Source organism: Bufo bufo, chromosome 9 (genome assembly GCF_905171765.1).
Source record: "Bufo bufo chromosome 9, aBufBuf1.1, whole genome shotgun sequence".
NCBI classification, from domain to species: domain Eukaryota; kingdom Metazoa; phylum Chordata; class Amphibia; order Anura; family Bufonidae; genus Bufo; species Bufo bufo.
In genome coordinates, this window is record NC_053397.1 from 216,653,482 (window position 1) to 216,673,718 (window position 20,237).

The 20,237-nt window shown below is 43.4% G+C and overlaps 1 protein-coding gene across 1 annotated transcript in view; it reads right to left on the reverse strand.

Annotated features, from left to right (window-relative positions):
- Positions 1 to 20,237, reverse strand: part of SGIP1 (SH3GL interacting endocytic adaptor 1) — a 104,181-nt gene that overhangs the window by 45,534 nt on the left and 38,410 nt on the right. The window contains exons 7-15 of the mRNA XM_040407521.1: positions 17,082 to 17,093; positions 13,992 to 14,016; positions 10,505 to 10,556; positions 10,232 to 10,299; positions 6,326 to 6,418; positions 4,268 to 4,342; positions 3,431 to 3,604; positions 2,810 to 3,085; positions 124 to 245 (exon numbers count right to left, since the gene is read on the reverse strand). Coding sequence (XP_040263455.1) covers positions 124 to 245; positions 2,810 to 3,085; positions 3,431 to 3,604; positions 4,268 to 4,342; positions 6,326 to 6,418; positions 10,232 to 10,299; positions 10,505 to 10,556; positions 13,992 to 14,016; positions 17,082 to 17,093 — 897 coding nt within the window. The remainder of the gene's footprint in view (positions 1 to 123; positions 246 to 2,809; positions 3,086 to 3,430; positions 3,605 to 4,267; positions 4,343 to 6,325; positions 6,419 to 10,231; positions 10,300 to 10,504; positions 10,557 to 13,991; positions 14,017 to 17,081; positions 17,094 to 20,237) is intronic.

The window sequence follows — 20,237 nt, forward strand, 5'->3', positions numbered from 1 at the left end:
ACTTTAGGACTGGTAGTCAGATGTAGAATGTCATTCATTGATAGACTGTCAATTGTTACTGATGGATCATCAATGTTTATTCCTGGAAAAAACCCTTAAAATACATGTAGGGAGATAACTCACATCTGTTACTGCAGGTTTCCCAGGTGGTACTTTAGGCCGAGATGGAGGACGAGGAGGTGGTGGTGGTGGGGTTGTACTGCAGGTGGCTAGTGGAGTTGCAGGGCGAGCAGGAGATGATGTTCCTTTAAGGGAATAAGGAAATGAAATATCACTATAAGAGTCACATGTTTTGGTGGCATTATTACATCCTGTTTATATATTACATTTGTAAAAATATTTTCTATTATTTTGATAATGTTGTAATAGAAGGTGAAGTGCGGGGATAAAATCTCTACACACTGTTACGCATTGCACTGAGCCGGACATACATCCTGTATTATACTCCAGAGCTGCACTCACTATTCTGCTGGTGCAGTCACTGTGTACATACATTACATAACCTGTACTTATCCTGAGTTACATCCTGTACTATACTCCAGAGCTGCACTCACTATTCTGCTGGTGCAGTCACTGTGTACATACATTACATTACTTATCCTGTACTGATCCTGAGTTACATCCTGTACTATACTCCAGAGCTGCACTCACTATTCTGCTGGTGCAGTCACTGTGTACATACATTACATTACTTATCCTGTACTGATCCTGAGTTACATCCTGTATTATACTCCAGAGCTGCACTCACTATTCTGCTGGTGCAGTCACTGTGTACATACATTACTTATCCTGTACTGATCCTGAGTTACATCCTGTATTATACTCCAGAGCTGCACTCACTATTCTGCTGGTGCAGTCACTGTGTACATACATTACTTATCCTGTACTGATCCTGAGTTACACCTGTATTATACTGCAGAGCTGCACTCACTATTCTGCTGGTGGAGTCACTGTGTACATACATTACATTACTTATCCTGTACTGATCCCGAGTTCCATCCTGTATTATACTCCAGAGCTGCAGTCACTATTCTGCTGGTGCAGTCACTGTGTACATACATTAGATTACTTATCCTGTATTGATGCAGAGTTTCATCCTGTATTATACTCCAGAGCTGCACTCACTATTCTGCTGGTACAGTCACTGTGTACATACATTACTTATCCTGTACTGATCCTGAGTTACACCCTGTATTATACTCCAGAGCTGCACTCACTATTCTGCTGGTGCAGTCACGGTGAACATACATTACATTATTTATCATGTACTGATCCCGAGTTCCATCCTGTATTATACTCCAGAGCTGCAGTCCCTATTCTGCTGGTGCAGTCACTGTGTACATGCATTACTTATCCTGTACTGATCCTGTTACATCCTGTATTATACTCCAGAGCTGCACTCACTATTCTGCTGGTGCAGTCACTGTGTACATACATTACATTACTTATCCTGTACTGATCCTGAGTTACATCCTGTATTATACTCCAGAGCTGCACTCACTATTCTGCTGGTGCAGTCACTGTGTACATACATTACTTATCCTGTACTGATCCTGAGTTACATCCTGTATTATACTCCAGAGCTGCACTCACTATTCTGCTGGTGCAGTCACTGTGTACATACATTACTTATCCTGTACTGATCCTGAGTTACACCTGTATTATACTGCAGAGCTGCACTCACTATTCTGCTGGTGGAGTCACTGTGTACATACATTACATTATTTATCCTGTACTGATCCCGAGTTCCATCCTGTATTATACTCCAGAGCTGCAGTCACTATTCTGCTGGTGCAGTCACTGTGTACATACATTAGATTACTTATCCTGTATTGATGCAGAGTTTCATCCTGTATTATACTCCAGAGCTGCACTCACTATTCTGCTGGTGCAGTCACGGTGAACATACATTACATTATTTATCATGTACTGATCCCGAGTTCCACCCTGTATTATACTCCAGAGCTGCAGTCCCTATTCTGCTGGTGCAGTCACTGTGTACATGCATTACTTATCCTGTACTGATCCTGTTACATCCTGTATTATACTCCAGAGCTGCACTCACTATTCTGCTGGTGCAGTCACTGTGTACATACATTACATTACTTATCTTGTATTATACTCCAGAGCTGAGTTCCATCCTGTATTATACCCCAAAACTGCACTCACTATTCTGTTGTTGATTGCAGCTCTGGAGCATAATTCAGGATGTATCCCCTGTATCACATGATCAGTGTAATATAAGTAATACAATGTATCTGAAAAATTTCTCAACCTTTTATAAAGATGAGATGGTGGACATATGCAGTAAGTAAAGTTTACTGCTAGTGTGGAAAATCCATAAGCCGTGCTATTTTATAGTGCAATGCAATCATGAGTTAAGAATTAGGCCGTGTATAGAGGAGTTATCAGAAGCAGATTTTTTTTCTTTATTCACACCATCAAGCTATGTCTACTTTGACAGGCCGTGCTTAAAGGGGTATCCCCATCCCATCCATTCACGGCTGAGATTAGAATACCTATCGTACGTGGTGACAGAAAACAGCATAGCACAGCCTGCTTGGCAGTTTCTATAACTTTGGCCATCACATATGATGGGTGTTCTGGTCTTAGGTATAAAGCCACAAATGACAGGTGGGACAACCTCAGCCACAAATGATGGGTGGGCCGATGTCAGCCACAAAGCCACGTACAACAGGTTGGCCGATCCATGTGCGTTTGGGACAGGAATACAGCTTTTAATGACTTAATTTCTATTCCCACACTATCAATTATGCCAATATTGTTAAAAATCATAAATAAAACATACCACTTGCACTTCCCGCGCCACTGGGTCCCGGAGACGACACCACTGCTCTGTAGGTAGGTGGTGGAGGTGGGGGCGGTGTAGCTCTTTGACCAGGGCCAAAATCTTTAGGAGATGCAGCAGTCTCCAGTATATCATCTTTAATGAATGACTGTTCTGCAATTTTTTTGTGGACTTCCTCCAGGTTGAGGGGTGAGGGAATATTTCGACAAGTTTCCACAGGGGTCAGCGGTTCACAGGGGCTGTCTGGTTCTCTAGGAGGTGGAGATTCAATAACTGCTGTAGATCGTAGGGGAGGTGAAGAAAGAGGGGGAGAGGAAGGAGGAGGTGGAGAAAGGGGGAGTGCAGGAGAAAGAGGAGGAGGGGAAGAAAGAGGAGGAGGTGGTGAACGAGGTGGAGGAGGAGGGGAAAGAGGAGGAGAATGAGGTGGAGGAGGAGGAGAAAGAGGAGGAGGAGGTGAACGAGGGGGAGGAGGAGAAAGAGGAGGCGGCGGTGAGGGAGGGGGAGAACGAGGGGGACGTGGGGAAGAAGGAAGTGGTGGGGAAGAAGGAAGTGGTGGGGAAGAAGGAAGTGGTGGGGAAGAAGGAAGTGGTGGAGAAGAAGGAAGTGGTGGAGAAGAAGAGCAAATCTTTTCTGGGGAATGGTCATTAAATCTGATCCACGTTTCTTCAGAGTTGGTAGCTACAGACTTGGGGGATAAAACAGGGCCAAAAATACTGTCCAAGTCACTGATAGAAGCAGGTTGTTCTTCTGTGATGACCGTTTCTTTTTGCTCTTCTCCAGCAGCAAGTCCTTGATCTACAAATGATAAAATACAGCATGCAAAATATATATACGTTACAATGCAGAAACGCGAAATTACCTTGCAGTTTTTGTATGGACCTTGAGAAGGATCAAGGTTGCGTAAACGAGTAACAAGTTGTAAAGAGGGTTGTCCAAGTCAAATGAACGCAAAAACAACAAGTGAAGTTATATGCACCGCTTTTCTTACATAGCCCTTCCAGCGTCACAATGCGGTCCTGCAGGGCTGAAAGTCATCTTCCTGGCTGCAGCAGTAATGTTCCATACGCAACTCATCAGCATGCAGCCAATCCCTGGTTTCAGCAGTTTACGGCATGTGACAGTAGGCCAGTGATTGGGAGCAGCAGTGATATAGTGTGTATAGGAAATCACTGCTGCAGCCAGGAATACAAACCCCATTAGGGAGGCTGAAATGCTGGAAGTGGCCGGGAAGAAAAACATTGAGTATGACGCTAATTTTACCAGATTTACTACTTCACTTTACCTCAACAGCCCCTTTCATTTTTTATTTTTTTTGCCAAGTATTCGAGGAAAACAGGGAACACGTACTTAAATAGCCACTCAGAAGCTGCCTGCTAAATCCATAGACAATCTACAGATCACCTTAGAAGTGTCATCTGCAGGACAAAGTGATGACGTTTCTGTCAAGGTTTGGCTTACCTGTTCCGGCTGGTAATGGTGAAGCGGTTCTGGGTGGTGTGGCTGGAATATTTTTGGGTGGAATGGGTGGAGGTGCTAAAAACAGAGAGATTGAAGAAATCACTTGATACATCATAAGCAATCGATTTATTAATCATCATCTGACCTTTACATAATGCTCCTCCAACGTTCACTTTGCCATATGGTATTAGGAAAAAGGGTGCACTGTGTCTGGTAATGCAGCCCTGACCCCAAGTGACACTTTTTCTAAAGTCATAGAATATCTTTAATCAATTTATGCAGTGCACATGTATGGCACAGATAGAAAGGGGCTCCCTTTCTGTTATGTAATTTGGGGGGGTTCTAACTGAAAAAGCATTTAAAAGGGGTCTGTTTGCATTGGAATTGGGGTACGTTTATATGGTATCTAAATCAAGAGGAAAGAATATCCACCACAATATCTGCATGTGTTACATGTAGATTCTCCATGGACTGGCTGTCAATTTTCCTCTTTATCTTCATACACTATATCCACTGTGAAAATCTACAGTTCATTGCAATTTTTTCTGCAACGTGTGAATGAGATTTGGTAAAATATCATCCACTTTTCTGCTACTATAACACACTGTTGATTTCCTGTCCGCAAAATCGGGACTGAAAATCAGCAGAATATCATCCCAATGTGAACATAAGGCATGAGCGAACTTCTGTTTTCAAGTTCGCCGTACAAGGTTTGGGTTATCTAAGAATTCCCTTATGGAATCCATAATCACCCGAACCTTGTACGCTGAACTTGAAAACAGAAGTTCGCTCATCACTAGTGATCATACAAAGAAAAACTCCAAAATATGTAAAAAATTATTCTGTACTGTAATTCTAGTCCTGTACTGGAAAAAAATTGTAGTAATGATTTAAAGAATATTTTTCCAGACTTAAAGGGGTTGTCCAGGAAGGAGGGTGGGGAAGGGGGGGTATTTGGCAAACCCCCCATTCTCATAGACCTGCAAAGGGAAGATGACTTACCTGCTTCCTGGTGTCGGCACCCCGCCCCTTCTACTCCAGGCCTGCAATGCTCTGCTGGGCTCCAGCTTTGTCAACTTCAGCAAATCACAAGCCACGGTGGTGTCAAGCTCCCCTTGTGACCATTTGTCATGATGCAAGGGGAGCCTGACACCGCTGCGGCCTGTGATTGGCTGCAGCGATATCAGACCGGAGCATTAACAAAGAAGAGGGGAGTCAATGCCAGAATGCAGGTAAGTAAGCTTTCCTTTGCAGGTCCCGCAGAATTTGGGGACCTGCACAACCCCTTTAAACTTAGAATAGATCATCAATACCAAATGGTGGGGTGGTCTTATTCCCTGCACCCCTGACAAATTGGCTGTTTGAAGGAACTGCAAGTCTTAGGCCTGTGGCAGCTCAACTCATTCAAGTGAATTTGACTGAGCTGCGATTCCAGACACAGCCACTAAACAATGCATGGCGCTGTGCCTGGTATACGATGAAGAGGCTACATCACTTACTTGAGGGTCGCAGCCCCTGCAAACAGCTGGAAGCCATACCCCAACCAACCTGGCTTCATTTATGTTTACTATGGCAGTCACTGATTAAGAAAAAAACTTCACAAGTTGCATATTAAAGGCGCAGATTTTATCGCAAAGGGGTTTTGGAAAATTGTCTTAGACTATGCCAGGAAGGGAGCTGGCATAGTTTAAACCATGCCGCACGGCCAGTGGCACCAAGTGCCAAAGTTACATAGAGGCCTGTGCATGGGGATTAAGACCGGCATATAAATTGCTAGTATGTTGCTGTGTTTCTATTTTTTGGACTCTGTTTAGATGTAGTTTTATCTGGTTTTCTTCAATACAAAAATTACTTAGAGCTTTAAAAAAAAAAAAAAAAGTACTGGTGTGTACTGTGCTCTGTGATGATTACCACTGGCGGCTAAACCTGGTGCAAAACAGTCAAATGTTGCCCTACTTTGCAAGTTTTCTGCCAGCACAGGTTTTGCATTAGAGACTGAAGTTTGTAGTTTCCCTATACTTGCACTATAATACCTTATGGCCAGGACAAACTACTTACTTCCAGTTGGGAACGGCCTTGACAGCTTTGGAGATTCTGGAGCTGTGGTGCCTATTTGAGAGGCTCCCCATATTTCACACTGGTCTAGAGAAACTGGAAAAAAAAATAAAAAGTAATAATAATAATATTGCAATAGCTTTTCACGATAACATTTTGCCACCACTAGGGGGCGCTTATTGCATCCTGTGTTACTACTGTACATGTAAAATATGAGAAAAATAACTGGATCGCACATCCTCAATACTATGTTTTTATCTAACGGCTTCTCTGCATAATGAACATATCGCTTCTCAGCGCAATTTATCGTATACCTACCCCTATGCTGCATGCTGTACATGAGGCATTAGTATACAATTTGATCAAAAAGCATAGATCCACTCACCGCGACAAGGTTGCCTCTTCGAATGGGACCCTATTCTAAATTTGGCGAAGCGCTGCACGGCGACCACCGACGCCGCAGCACCACCCCAGCAGGACCCAGTACACAAACAGCGCCCCCGCTGTCTGGCAAAGCCACCCTGGCACTGGGCCCCACCAACCCACCAGGACAGCACCAAAGCAACAATGGCTGCTGTGCAGTGCCTGTTGGGGTGGTGCTCGGCGTCGGTGGTCGCCGTGCAGTGCTGCGCCATATTTAGAGTAGGGTCCCATTTAAAGAAGCATTCTTGCAGCGGTCAGTGGGCCTATGCTTTTTTATCAAATTGTATACCAATGCCTCATGTACAGCATGCGGCACAGGGGTAGGTATACGATAACTTGCGCTGAGAAGCAGTTAGATAAAAGCATAGTATTAAGGATGTGCGATCCAGTTCTTTTTCTCATATTTTACACTGTGTTACTACTGTGTTTAATGCATGTCTAGTAGCTCTCCTCCAAAAGGAAGAAAATACCTCAAACCAGCCAAAGCAAAGACTCATCCAAAGCGAATAGACACCCATCTGCAGTCAGCCGTTTCGGGTTCTTGCTCCTCTTCACTACATAGCAGGGTGCTAATTGGCTAGATGAGATGAATTCGACGAGCTCATCTAACCAACGAGTAACCTTCTCTGTACTGATGATGGACAAGAAGCCCAAAACGGTCTACAAATGGAAGTCTCATTCTGTAGGAGTCTCTGGATTGGCTGCATGAGGTAATGGTCTTCCTTGCCACGCAGCATTGCCTGAAGTCAGTCTCTGGAGAACCAATACCTTCCATAGCCGAGATCAATGCACAATGGGAAGGATTTACTAATACGGTCTTAAAATGAGACAATTTAAGTTTAGACAGTCTCAAAGGGGTTTTCCAAATGTTTTTTAACTGATGACCTACACCTCACACCAGCGCCGCGGCCTTCTCTCAGCGTTTCCTAGGTCATGTGACATCAAGTTCATTGGTCACATGGCGTAGGAGCAGCTCAGCCCCATTGAAGTGAATACAGCCATACAAGCTATACAATGTATGGCGCCGTGGTTGGTAAGCCGTGGCACTCACAGTAGGCCGCTGCATTCTCAATCAGCTGATTGGCGGGCGTCCTGGGTCTCTGACCCCCACCAATCAGATACTAATGACCTACCCTGAGGATAGGTCAACATCAGTAAAAATGACTTGTCTCATCTCGCGGTTTCCAGGGTGAGATCTGACTAAGCGCCAGCCCCACGCGGCCAGGCTTACAGAAACAGTTGAGCAGACAAGCACTCTGCTGGTTCCGTAATGCCCATTGCAGTGAATGGGAGCTACACAAACAGTGTAGCAGAACAAGCTAAGAGTTACAGAAGCAGCATAGCTTTTCTGCTACGTTGTTTATGTAGCTCCCATTCACTACAATAGGAGCTATGGAAATAGTAGAGCGCCGGGACACTAGGCGGTTTCCATAAACTCAGCCAGCGAGATGGGACGAAGCCTTTAAAGGGATTTTGTCACCAGATTTAACCCTATTAAGCTAGCTGACATTAGCGATGTGCTAATGTCAGCTAAACCTAACTAGCCTATACCTACTTTTATCTATGCCCCCGTTACGCCAGAAATCAAACTTTTATAATATGCTAATTTGCCTCTAGGAGCAGGGGGGGGGGTCGTTCTCCCACCTTTGTCGCCTACCTCCAAGTCCTGATTGACAGGGTCAGGCAGCGCTCGCATCCGTCTGCCAGCCCTGTTCTCCGGTGAAATCTCGTGCTGTTCAGAATTCGGCGCAGGCGCGGTGAGGAAGCTGGCAGACAGTGATCATCTTTCCCTCACCGCGCCTGCGCCGAATGTTGCGAGATTTCACCAGAGCACATCGCTGGCAGACAGATGCGAGCGCTGCCTGGCCCTGTCAATCAGGACATGGAGGGAGGCGACAAAGGTGGGAGAACGGAGCCTCTAGGAGCAGGAACAACGCCCCCCCGCTCCTAGAGGCTAATTAGCATATTACAAAAGTTAGATTTCTGGCGCAACGGGGGCATAGATACAAGTAGGAATAGGCCAATTAGGTTTAGCTGACATTAGCACATCGCTACTGTCAGCTAGCTTAATAGGGTAAATCTGGTCACAGAAACCCTTTAATCTGTGCCAGATTTATCACAGTGGCTGATGCCGGATAATAAATCTTTAAACAGTCTAGTGTAACTTTACAGCACCTACAGTAAATCTCCTGCCAACAGTATGCAGTAAGCTCATAAGCTCCCTCTAGTGGCTCTCTTTGGTTATAGTATTTTATGTGCATGGAACTGGAGGATGACTTTAAAGGATAACTGTCGTATTTTTTTTTTTTGAGTATTGGATTGTGGTGATTAATATCACCTTGGTGGCCCTATTTCAACTTTTTACTGTGTATTCAATTACCCCTTAATTCCACATTTTTGTTCCCTGTACTGCCTACTTTTACCTGTGCTTAAAATAGGGCTGCTAGGTATGGTCCATCCTCTGTTGAAGGACGGAGGACGCAGAAGCACGCAGCGTGCAAGGTCACATTACTGACAGCCAGGGACTGTAGGTAAATGATTAAAGCCAGGTCCTCCCCAGAAGCTGATAACAGTGCCTGGGCTGTGTGCACTTCTCCCTGTCCCTGCGCTTGGCAGACGCTCCCTCACTCAGCAGAGCTGGAGAATGCAGAGTTGGAGCAGCGCAGACCAGGGAAGGGAGATCTGCCATCTGCTCAGTGTATAAATGAAAGCAACATGTGGTAAGAGGACCCCTTTGTGCTGCAGGAGATTAACCCTTTAGGGGGGAGAGCTCTGGTTACTGACACTTTTGGGGGGCTATTGTTACTGGCTAGTGAGGGCAGGCGGGATCAGCCTCAGGGTGAGGGCAGTGGCGGCCATCTTAACTGAATAGTGAAATTGCAGTTTTATGCAGACTGGTTGCTAAGGGCTGAATCTTATTAAATATGGGGCAAGTCAGTCTAATAGTAACTAATTCTGGAATATCATGTTATTAGTAACTACATATATGAAAATTGAAATTAGGGTCTAAATGTGACAGGTATCCTTTAAGGGTGCTTCCACAGGGGATTGATATGCTGTGGATTTTGCTTGCAGCAAAACTGCAGCCTTTTGCAGTATCAGCAAAGAGGAAGAAACATCATACACATAATGCAAAAAAATGAAAATAAAAAATCTGTTGCGTAAATTGACCTGCATTGAGGATTTTAAATCTGCACCATGTAGATTTATGCTGCATAATTCATCCTTTTCAAATTTACAACATTTATCTTCCCTATTGCTGCTTGTGCCATGGTGCACGATGACATATCAACCACAACGATGGCACATCATAACTACAGCAGCCAATTTCAGACTGCTAAAGCGGTATTTCGAGTATATACTGTAAACGTAGAGGAGGCAGCAGGCCGATGGTGCAGCGATCCATTGCAGGGGAGAAGACTCAGTAAGACAAGTAGTGAAAAGTTAATCACTTTACTATTTTAAGTTTAAAAGACTCATCTTTACCTTCAGACCGTGGACCTTCAAAGGCAGTCTCCAGAGGAGGACCGAATAATTCAGCAGGTGCTTTCTTACTAAAGTTTATAATGAAGATGTGAAACCAATTAACGCCTGGAACTTCACAGTGGATTATTTTACTCATTTGTAGCAATTATAGAAAGGCGATAAGAACTAAAAAAATTGCTAATGATTGCAACACAGTATGGCGGATCTGTAACCAGCCTCCGCTGGCTGTAATCTGCAACCATTTGCACTTTATTTTGCACATTTGGCACTAACCTTGCAATCTCAGCTGTAGGAGTTGAGCGCCTCGGCCTTGCTATCTCTTCACCTGTAGAAACATTGTAAAGTTTTCACAGACGTGGGAGGCCTACCTCTCAGGCGGTGTGCACAAACCTATGTATTAGCCAATATGCCTATAATCTGGAAACCCTCTGCAGATTAATGCTATATATGTACACCTCACTCATTTTATGCAAAACATTTTTTTTTTCAATTGGTCTTTATTTAAAATATTGAGCCGTTCTGTCACAAAGTTAACTGTTTGACAATGTAATAAACCTTCTAAATTACTAAAAGGTCATAAACACTTATCTAAAGGGGTTGTCTCACTTCAGAAAATAGCATTTATTACGTAGAGAAATTAATACAAGGCACTTACTAATGTATTGTGATTCTCCATATTGCTTCCTTTGCTGGCTAGATTCATTTTCCCATCATATTATACATATATTTCCATGGTTACGACCATCCTGCAATCCATCAGTGGTGGACATACTTGCACACTGTAGGAAAAGCATCAGCCTATGTGCGCTCCCATGGTCCCGGCCACCAGAGAGGCCAGCACTTTTTCCTATAGTGTGCAAGCACGACCACCTTTGATGGAGTGCAGGGTGGTCTGTAACCATGGAAATAAGCAGTTTATAAAGTGAATAGAAAAACGAATCAAGCCAGCAAAGGAAGCAATGTGGATAACAACAATACATTAGCAAGTGGCTTGTATTAACTTCTTCTACATGATGAATGCCACTTGCTGAAGTGAGACAACAAGTGTTGAGCGAACTTGTGTTTTAAGTTCGGCGTCTAAAGTTTGGGTTATCGAAGAATCGCGTTATGGATTCTAAATTCCGTTATGGTCCGTGGTAGCGGAATCCATAACGTGATTCTTCGATAACCCGAACTTTAGACGCCAAACTTAAAACACAAGTTCGCTCAACACTAGAGACAACCCCTTTAAGGTAAAGATAAGAACTGAGTTATAATGAGTGTTTAGAAGATCAAAGATCAGAGATAAGGAGCCATTAGCTGCTGACTGACGGAGCAGAGTGAAAATTCAGAGCGTGCTACTAGAGAATCTCAAGGCTGCACAAAGACAAAGGTTCAACATTTTTATTAAAACCAATTGAAAAAAATGATTTTTAGCTCAAAATGAGTACAATGTAATAATAATAATCAAAGGTGTAAATAGCCTTTAAATTTGCTTTCAGTGTTCTTCTCTATTTGAGTTAAGGAAACCAATATATACCTTTACTTTCCAATACTTATCATTCCATCATCTTGAAGAGAATCATCCATATTTATTGCTTTTTTTTGGCCAAAGAATAGTGCGAAAGAAGAAATAGAGTCGCTTATGGGGGAATCGCTATCATACGGATATGCTAAGATATGCCATAATTTTATGGTCTGTGAGGCTCCGACCTCTGGGATCCCCGCCGATCCTGAGAATGAAGGGGATGCAATGTTGATTTAATACTGGGTACCCTTTGACCTCTTTCCTGCACTGTGGTGCTCTGGACACCCAATGCACAGTGACCTGCAGCACAGCACCATTCCAAGTTAATAGAGTCGGCTGCAGTTTGCCGCACAGCCGGTCACCTGCAATGATGCTGTGTAGGACATATGCAGTGTCCCCTTCATTCTCAGGATCAGTGGAGATTCCCCACTAATCATAAAGTGATAGCATATCCTAGCAGTATGCCATCACTTGGGTCTGTTGAGAGTAGTCTGGACTGCACCATGAACTCTTACAAGGTACAATTAAAAAAAAATATATCATTATTATATATATATATATTTTATATGTGGTCACACAAAAAGATCTATGATGCTGCAATATCATCTAGAAAATGTCACCACCACGAGACCTGGCTTTCCTTGCTCTTTACACAAGATGCAACCTACTGAGTTAGTGGGTAGTGCTGTTACATGTTATACAGATATTAGCGACATTAATATCAAGAAAATATTCAGCTACACAGTGTATAAAACATTAGGGATGCCGATTTCTAGAAACACAATACCAGGTACGTGTCATATGAGTAACTGGAAAAGTAGTCAGATTGGTAGGGGTTTTAAGGCTGTATTCATCCACTAAGTTGTCCAGGGTAGTAGGTTGGTATGAATAGTAGTCTATCCCACAACATATGGCTGACATGTAGGTTTTAGTAAATTATTGTATTTTTTAATAACTCTTTGTTACGAAGGCCCTCTGTTATTCCCCATAGAACTGTATTAATACACTGACAAATAGGTGTTACTATACATTCTGGCACTGTTCAATCAGTACTGCTAAATGTCAGACGATCTAGGGACACATCCCTTTGACAAGAGGAAAGGTAACAACCAGTTGTCACATATACCTCGGAGGAATAACAGAAGAACAGCATAAGGCCCCTTGCACACGACCGTATGGCTTTTTCAGTATTTTGCGGTCCGCAAAAAACAGATCCGCAAAGAATACAGATGACGTCCGTGTGCATTCCGTTTTTTGCGGAACGGAACAGCTGGCCCCTGATAGAACAGTACTATCCTTGTGATAGAACATGTCCTATCTTTGAACGGAACGGAAAAATTGGAAATAAGGAAACGGAAGGCATACAGAGTACCTTCCGTTTTTTTTTTTGCGGATCCATTGAAATTGAATGGTTCCGTATACGGAACGCAAAAAAACAGAACGTAAACTGAAAAAAAATAAAAAAAACCTTCGTGTACAAGAGGCCTAACACAGAGCTAGGAGAAATGATGCTTCAGAATTGATACTTCATGGGGAATACATGTATTTACTAAAACAAACAGGAGAGCGGACAGACCTTAACAGGGTTTTCTGAGATTTTTGTAACTGATAACCTAACTTCTGGATAGGTTATCAGTATCTCATTAGGGAGGATCCTACACCTAATGAGATCCTATACCTTTGCCTACGCCATGTGAAGTCACTTTCAACAGTCACATGGCGAAGGCGCAGCTCAGGCCCATTCAAGTGAATGGAGCTAAGCTGCGATACCAAGCACAGCCACTATACAATGTACGGCGCTGTGCTTGGTGAGCTGAGAGAAGGCCGTGGCGCTACTGCGAGTGCCGTGCCTTCTCAAGAAGCTGATCGTCGGGGGTCCCAGGTGTCCACATGATAGGTCATCAGTTAAAAAAATCCAGGAGAACCCCTTTAAATAAGACACTTCTATGACTGGAATGGGTAACCTTTTTTTTTTTTACCGATTAGGACAATCTATAACTGGTTTTATGAAATGGACAATTAATTTGAACTGGATGCATAGATGAGATGATAAGAGGACCACCGCCAAAAAGCTCCATACAACTACACAGAGCATTGGCTTGGCACAGTGGTATCCAGCCAACCTGCGGAGTATTCAGTGAAGGCATCTGTAATGTTCTGCACACTCAGGAACTGCTATGATAATGCACTAACAGAGAAGCTATACTAATACGACTCTAGACAGAGAAAATTCCCTCCAATCCTTCTACTTACTTGACAAGTGTCTCTTAATTGTGCCCTATTAATAAAAACAGACACGTATTAAAGCACACGGCATGCACTGGTTATCCATGCACCCTGCAGACACGCATTACTATTATATGAAGCTGATTAGGCAGAGCGGGGAAAAAAAAGTGACACTACAAACTTTAAAGGGAATCTGTCACCAGCGACCTCCCTAACCTGCTGTCTGCATAGACACAAGGCTGCAGTCCACCTGATTAAAACGCGGTTTTTCTTTTGTTGATCTGAGGCTCCGTTCCCATTCTGGCTGATTTGACTGACAGGGAGGGGTTGGCCACAGAAATGAGTGGAGCTCGGGTGCAACAAGAGCAATGGTGATGCCCTCATTGCACCAAAGGCCTGATTTGCATATTCAGAAAAAGTATCATAACTCGGAAATGGAGCCTTGGATCAACAAAAGAAAAACAATGTGTTAATCAGGTGAACTACAGCTGTGTCTATGCAGAGTTGGATAGGGAGGTCGCTGGCGACAGTTCCCTTTAATCCAAGCACTACATTTTAGTAAGACCTGATGGTTATTCGGGAGCAGAAGAGGAAGGTTATGAAGACACACAATGATCCTTACCGTCACACCAAACCATACAAGAATAGCTCGTCTGTGTTAGCAGACTCAAGGATTTGCGGGGATATGAAAGCAGATTTGTTGTATAAGGCCTCTTGCACACGACCGTATGTATTTTGGGGTCCACAAAAAATACGGATGACATCCATGTGCATTCCGTATTTTGTGGAACGGAACATCTGGCCCTTCATAGAACAGTCCTATCCTTGTCCGTAATGAGGACAATAATAGGACATGTTTTAATTTTTAGCGGAATGGAAATACGAAAACGGAATGAAAATATGTTCATGTGCAAGAGGCCTTAATTAGATTTTATCCAGTTGGGGGAAATTACATCCTCCAGAATATAACAAAAAAAACGTGCCCCCAAGAAATGCGGAGTTGCCCGAAGCAGCACATTTTATACAGTATATTTTTCTGATAGTGCAGACGACATATATTTTTCCAGTACATCCGGGTTGAGGAGAGGATCCCTTTTGAAATACAGCTACCATTTTTGGAGGTAGATGGAAAGGCATAAATGGCGTCAGGGTGTCAAAGAGAGGACATCTAAAGCTATTAACTGGTGGCAGGGTGTAGAGTATAGGGGCATATATGCTTCTAGGGGGCACTATGTGGGCATATATGATACTAGGGGCACTATGAAAGGCCATTTATAATATGAGGGCACTTTCAGGGCCATAATATAATATACTGAGGACAGTGCAGGGGTTGGGATAAAAAAAAAAAGCCAGTAAAATTCATCCGTTTTTAAAGGTGGTTAGAAACTGATGCAAAATGGCCATGAAAAACTGACAGTGTATGGGGCTGTTCACACCTCGTTTTTGTTGAACGTCAGGTAGATACTTTGTAGGCTTATTCCGCGTTTGAGCACGATCCTCCGTTCTGGACACTGCTCACCTTGCAGGTGCGCACGGCATTACACAGATTTCTAACTTCTACAGGATCATCCTGACATGAAGCTGCCACTATGGTTCTAAGGGTCATACAGACACACATAGCATAATGGCTCGTTCACACGAACGTGTGCTGCCCGTTGCCGTATTGCGGTCCGTATTTGCGGATCCGCAATGCACGGGCACCGTTCCGTGGCAATTCCGCATCACGGATGCGGACCCATTCATTTCAATGAATCCGGAGATGCGGAACGGAACACTACGGAGTGCTTTCTGGGGTTCTGTTCCGTGCAAAAAGATAGGACTTGCTCTTTCTTTTTGCGGAACAGAAGGATCGCGGACCCATTCAAGTGAATGGATCTGCTATACCCATGTGCCTGCCCCATGGACGGTGCCTGTACATTTGCGGTCCACAGCACGGGCATCACACGTTCGTGTGAACAAGCCCTAATGCTGTGTGCTTCTGCAAGACTAGCAGTGTCCAGAACGAAGGATCACGCTCACACACGAAACGTGATTTCCGGACTGCACATGCTTGTGTGAAACAGCCCTTAGTCATACTGTAAAAAAAAAAATTGTGAAACTTTTTCTATTTTTAAAATAAAGATTGCCTTACGTTTCCATCTGTCTCTCACTCACTGCAATGTAAAAAAAAAATAACGGATACATTTCTAGTATTTTTGCAGGACAGAAAAGTGTGGTATGTTACGTTATTCAGTCCTGCAAAAAAAATAAATTTAAAATTGAACAGAAATGTAAACAATAATGCACTTTTGAGATGTGAAGAGCTCCTGTCTGTTTTTAATGCCCATTTTTTTTCACTGTTGTGTAAATGTATCCGAAATCCATCTGAAAGTACATTTGGCTGCATGGTAATATGTGAAACTTGCTAAATGGTGGCTTGAGCGGCATAACTGGTAGCTGATAGTGTCATAAGTGGGTGCAAGTTATCAAGCTATAGATATAGTTGGCTGCATGGTGTATTGCAGGGATGCCCAACCTGCGGCCCTCCAGCTGTTGCAAAACTACAACTCCAAGCATGCCCGGACAGCCTACAACAGGGCATGATGGGAGTTGACGTTTTACAACAACTGGAAGGCCGCAGGTTGAGCATCCCTGGTGTATTGGAATGGTTTTTGCAAAACTTACTGAATGGTAGCAATCATCAGGCTATACTGGCAGCAGGGCAACAAGGGATACAACTTGTGACGTGAGACAATCTAGAACTGGCCGCACGGTATCACATATATCAAACTGGAGTTGTTTGGGTGTATAACTTACTAAATGGTGGCCTGTTGTAGAGCTAACTGATTCGTGAGTGAATAGAGCCTACATGGAGATATACCTGGTGGCATGAGAGATATAACTGGGAGTGAAGCTGTGCTGAAATACAACTGGTAGCATGGCTTATGAGGAGGTATACTGGTTAATGTCCTGCAAACATCGGAGGCTCGAGGAAGCTGCAATCCAGCTACTGCTAAGAAGGAAACTCAACCCTGGCTTGGCAAACAAAACCTCAATTCAAACATCCCATTATTACATACAAAAAAAAATATACATAAGAAGTGAGAAATATCAGATATGTAGCAACTCTTATCTTACCGGGCTACGTCTCTGCGGCCAGCACAAGGGAAGAGAGAAGACACACCTAGTCAAAGAGTGATACATGAGTGATCACTAACACACAAACCACTGGGTCCCCACCAATAACACAATCAGGGCAGAGATCCATTCCTGCTTTTCAGTACCATTTAATCCCGTCCAAATCTGCATATCATATCAATACTGCTGGAAACCAAAAGAATTATAAATGCAGCTCTGGATGCAACTGGAGAAACATGGATGACAGCAGACTGTATGTGATGTCCACAGGTTGGTCTGTCACCAGAACTGTCCTATTAAAGAGATATTAATGGACGGATCTGCACAAACTAAATGGCCTCGTCGCTATGTAAACTGAAGGCGCTTGACCCCCCCCCGGAATCAGGGGGTTCAAGTGATAGTAAGGAAACCTCAAGCGAGTCCTTTATGCATTCTGGATTTGCCTAATTTTCATAGGGGGAGCCTCATGAGGTGCAGCCACTAAGTGCATCTTACAGGGCAACACTTTAAAGGGCTCATGTACATGACAGTAGCATTTTGCGGAACGCAACGTCCAGCCCATTATAGAACAGTCCTATCCTTGTCCGCAATAAGGACAACGATAGGAGATATTCTATTTTTTTGCGAGGCCGCAGAACAGACATGCATCTCTCGCAGCCCCACTGAAGTGAAAGGGTCGGCATCCAACCCGCAAAAAATGCGGATCGGATGCGGACCAAAAAAAAGTTCATGTGCATGAGCCCTAAATGTGGAGAATTCTGCCTTTACAGATATCAGGTCTTGTTTTATACAGAAGAAAAAAACTTAAAAACATGACTGTAAGAAAGAAAAGGAAGCATTAATACGGTTACCACCACCAGTTCTGCAGGTCCGCTCGCTGGAGGTCTGATCCCGGTCATGTGGATCTGATTTTTATGCACATTTACAGCATATCTAATCTTAAAGAGTAATTCCACCCAGAGACATAATCAACATTAAAGAAAAATCAAGGTACCGATTGTGCCGCTTCAGTACCAGTCAGGACTATTATATCCTCATTAAAGAACTGAATTTAAATATTTGCCAGTCCCCTTCCCATTCACTCATATGGATGCCAAGAACAGCCTCCGCTCTTCAAACCAGTACCTGATGGGTATGTGTGTGGGGGGCAGCCATGCGCCCAACTGTGCTGTGTCAATTCATATATTGTGGTAAAAATTCTGGCACAGAAATCACATAGAAACCGTAAGACGTATGGGAGACAATGGGTTAAATGCGATTAGAGCTCAGAATCAATCAATACTACACTCACTGCACAAAAATATTCAGATTTTTTAAAAATTATTTTTTTTTTTTTTTTTTTTTACAAATGATCAAATTTTTTTTTATCCATGACCAGTATTTTAAAGGGAATATGTCAGCGGGAAATTCACTGTAAGACCTGGCCCGCTGCTGGCTCAGCTGAATGTAATGATACCTTTCACTCAGCGATCACTTGCTTCATTCTGGAGAAAAAGTAAAGTACTTTTAATCTATATGCAAATGAGCAGTTAAGTGCACTGCGGACGTGCACCGTTGCTCCTCCCTTCTCCCTCTTAATTGGTAAAGTCCTGCAAAGTCACCTTGCCTGGTCCTGGTATCGAGGGGTTCCATTAAACAACTTATTCCTTATATGACCGTTGGGGTCCCACAATGATCAAGACAAGGGGGTCCCATGTTCCCTTGTCTGCATGGAGCGGCAGACATGCATGTGCACTGCTGTTTCATTCAGCTCTATGGGGTTGCTGGGGATAGATTAGTGATTGTACTCAGGCGCTCTATTCAAACGCGGGAACATAAGCCCTGTTGTTGTGATTGGCGGGGGGCCCCAGTGGTCGGACCCCTGCTGATCAGACACTTATCCCCTCGCCAAGCTGTAGCTTCACAGCAGCCACACATTGGAGACCTGCTGATGTATACAATATCCAAATGCACTACAATAAGGGCAATGTTTGCAGCTAAATGCTACATAAATAGTTGAGCCACTCTATAAATTTTTTATGCATCATGTAACCTCCAATTGGGATTATCATCCCTCATTCCTGGCACCATTTGGCAGAAAATCATAATTATGCCATGCTTGTGTTGTGCATAGATTAAAAGGAATTCTCCAGGCAAAACTGACGCACTGTTTTATGTCCAATTCAGGGCCTAAAGGGGCGGAGCATAACACAGCGATTTAACAACCCCAACAAAAAGGAGTCCAGAGTCATGCTCCGCCCCCGCAGGCCCAGTGTTTGGTATTACCTGCAATGTTCCTTTACATGTTTACATGTGATTTTATAGAGAAGTGTGAAAAAAAAATATCGTAAATACAAACCAGTGGACAAATTACAACATAAAAAAAGAAAATGAAGGAAATACAAATCTTTTATAGCTTACCGGACTTTTCCTCTACAAAATGAAGCACATTGAAATAAAAAATAAGCACACAAAATGAGAAATACTTGATTAGTGGTCAAACTCACCAGCACACAAGATCAAATCCATACGACATATTTAAGGTTATGATGTCAATCAACAAAAATGCCTATATGTAAATATAATACACTCACTGATAAAAAAAATAAGGCACCAAGAAGGAGCTGCTGGAAATACACATTCTATGTGTGACTGTAATGATATATGTACAGTAAGTGATTACAATATTAGAGCTAAAGGAGAAGTTTATTGGGAAAACTTTACAATTAAAAGGCGGCTCTAGGACCCTGTTGTGCCGTCTCTAGCCTGGAAACAAGATGAGATACGGCCTCTAGCCTGGATACAAGATGAGATACGGCTTCTAGCCTGGATACAAGATGAGATACGGCCTCTAGCCTGGATACAAGATGAGATACGGCCTCTAGCCTGGATACAAGATGAGATACGGCCTCTAGCCTGGATACAAGATGAGATACGGCCTCTAGCCTGGATACAAGATGAGATACGGCCTCTAGCCTGGATACAAGATGAGATACGGCCTCTAGCCTGGATACAAGATGAGATACGGCCTCTAGCCTGGATACAAGATGAGATACGGCCTCTAGCCTGGATACAAGATGAGATACGGCCTCTAGCCTGGATACAGGATGAGATACGGCCTATAGCCTGGATACAGGATGAGATACGGCCTATAGCCTGGATACAGGATGAGATACG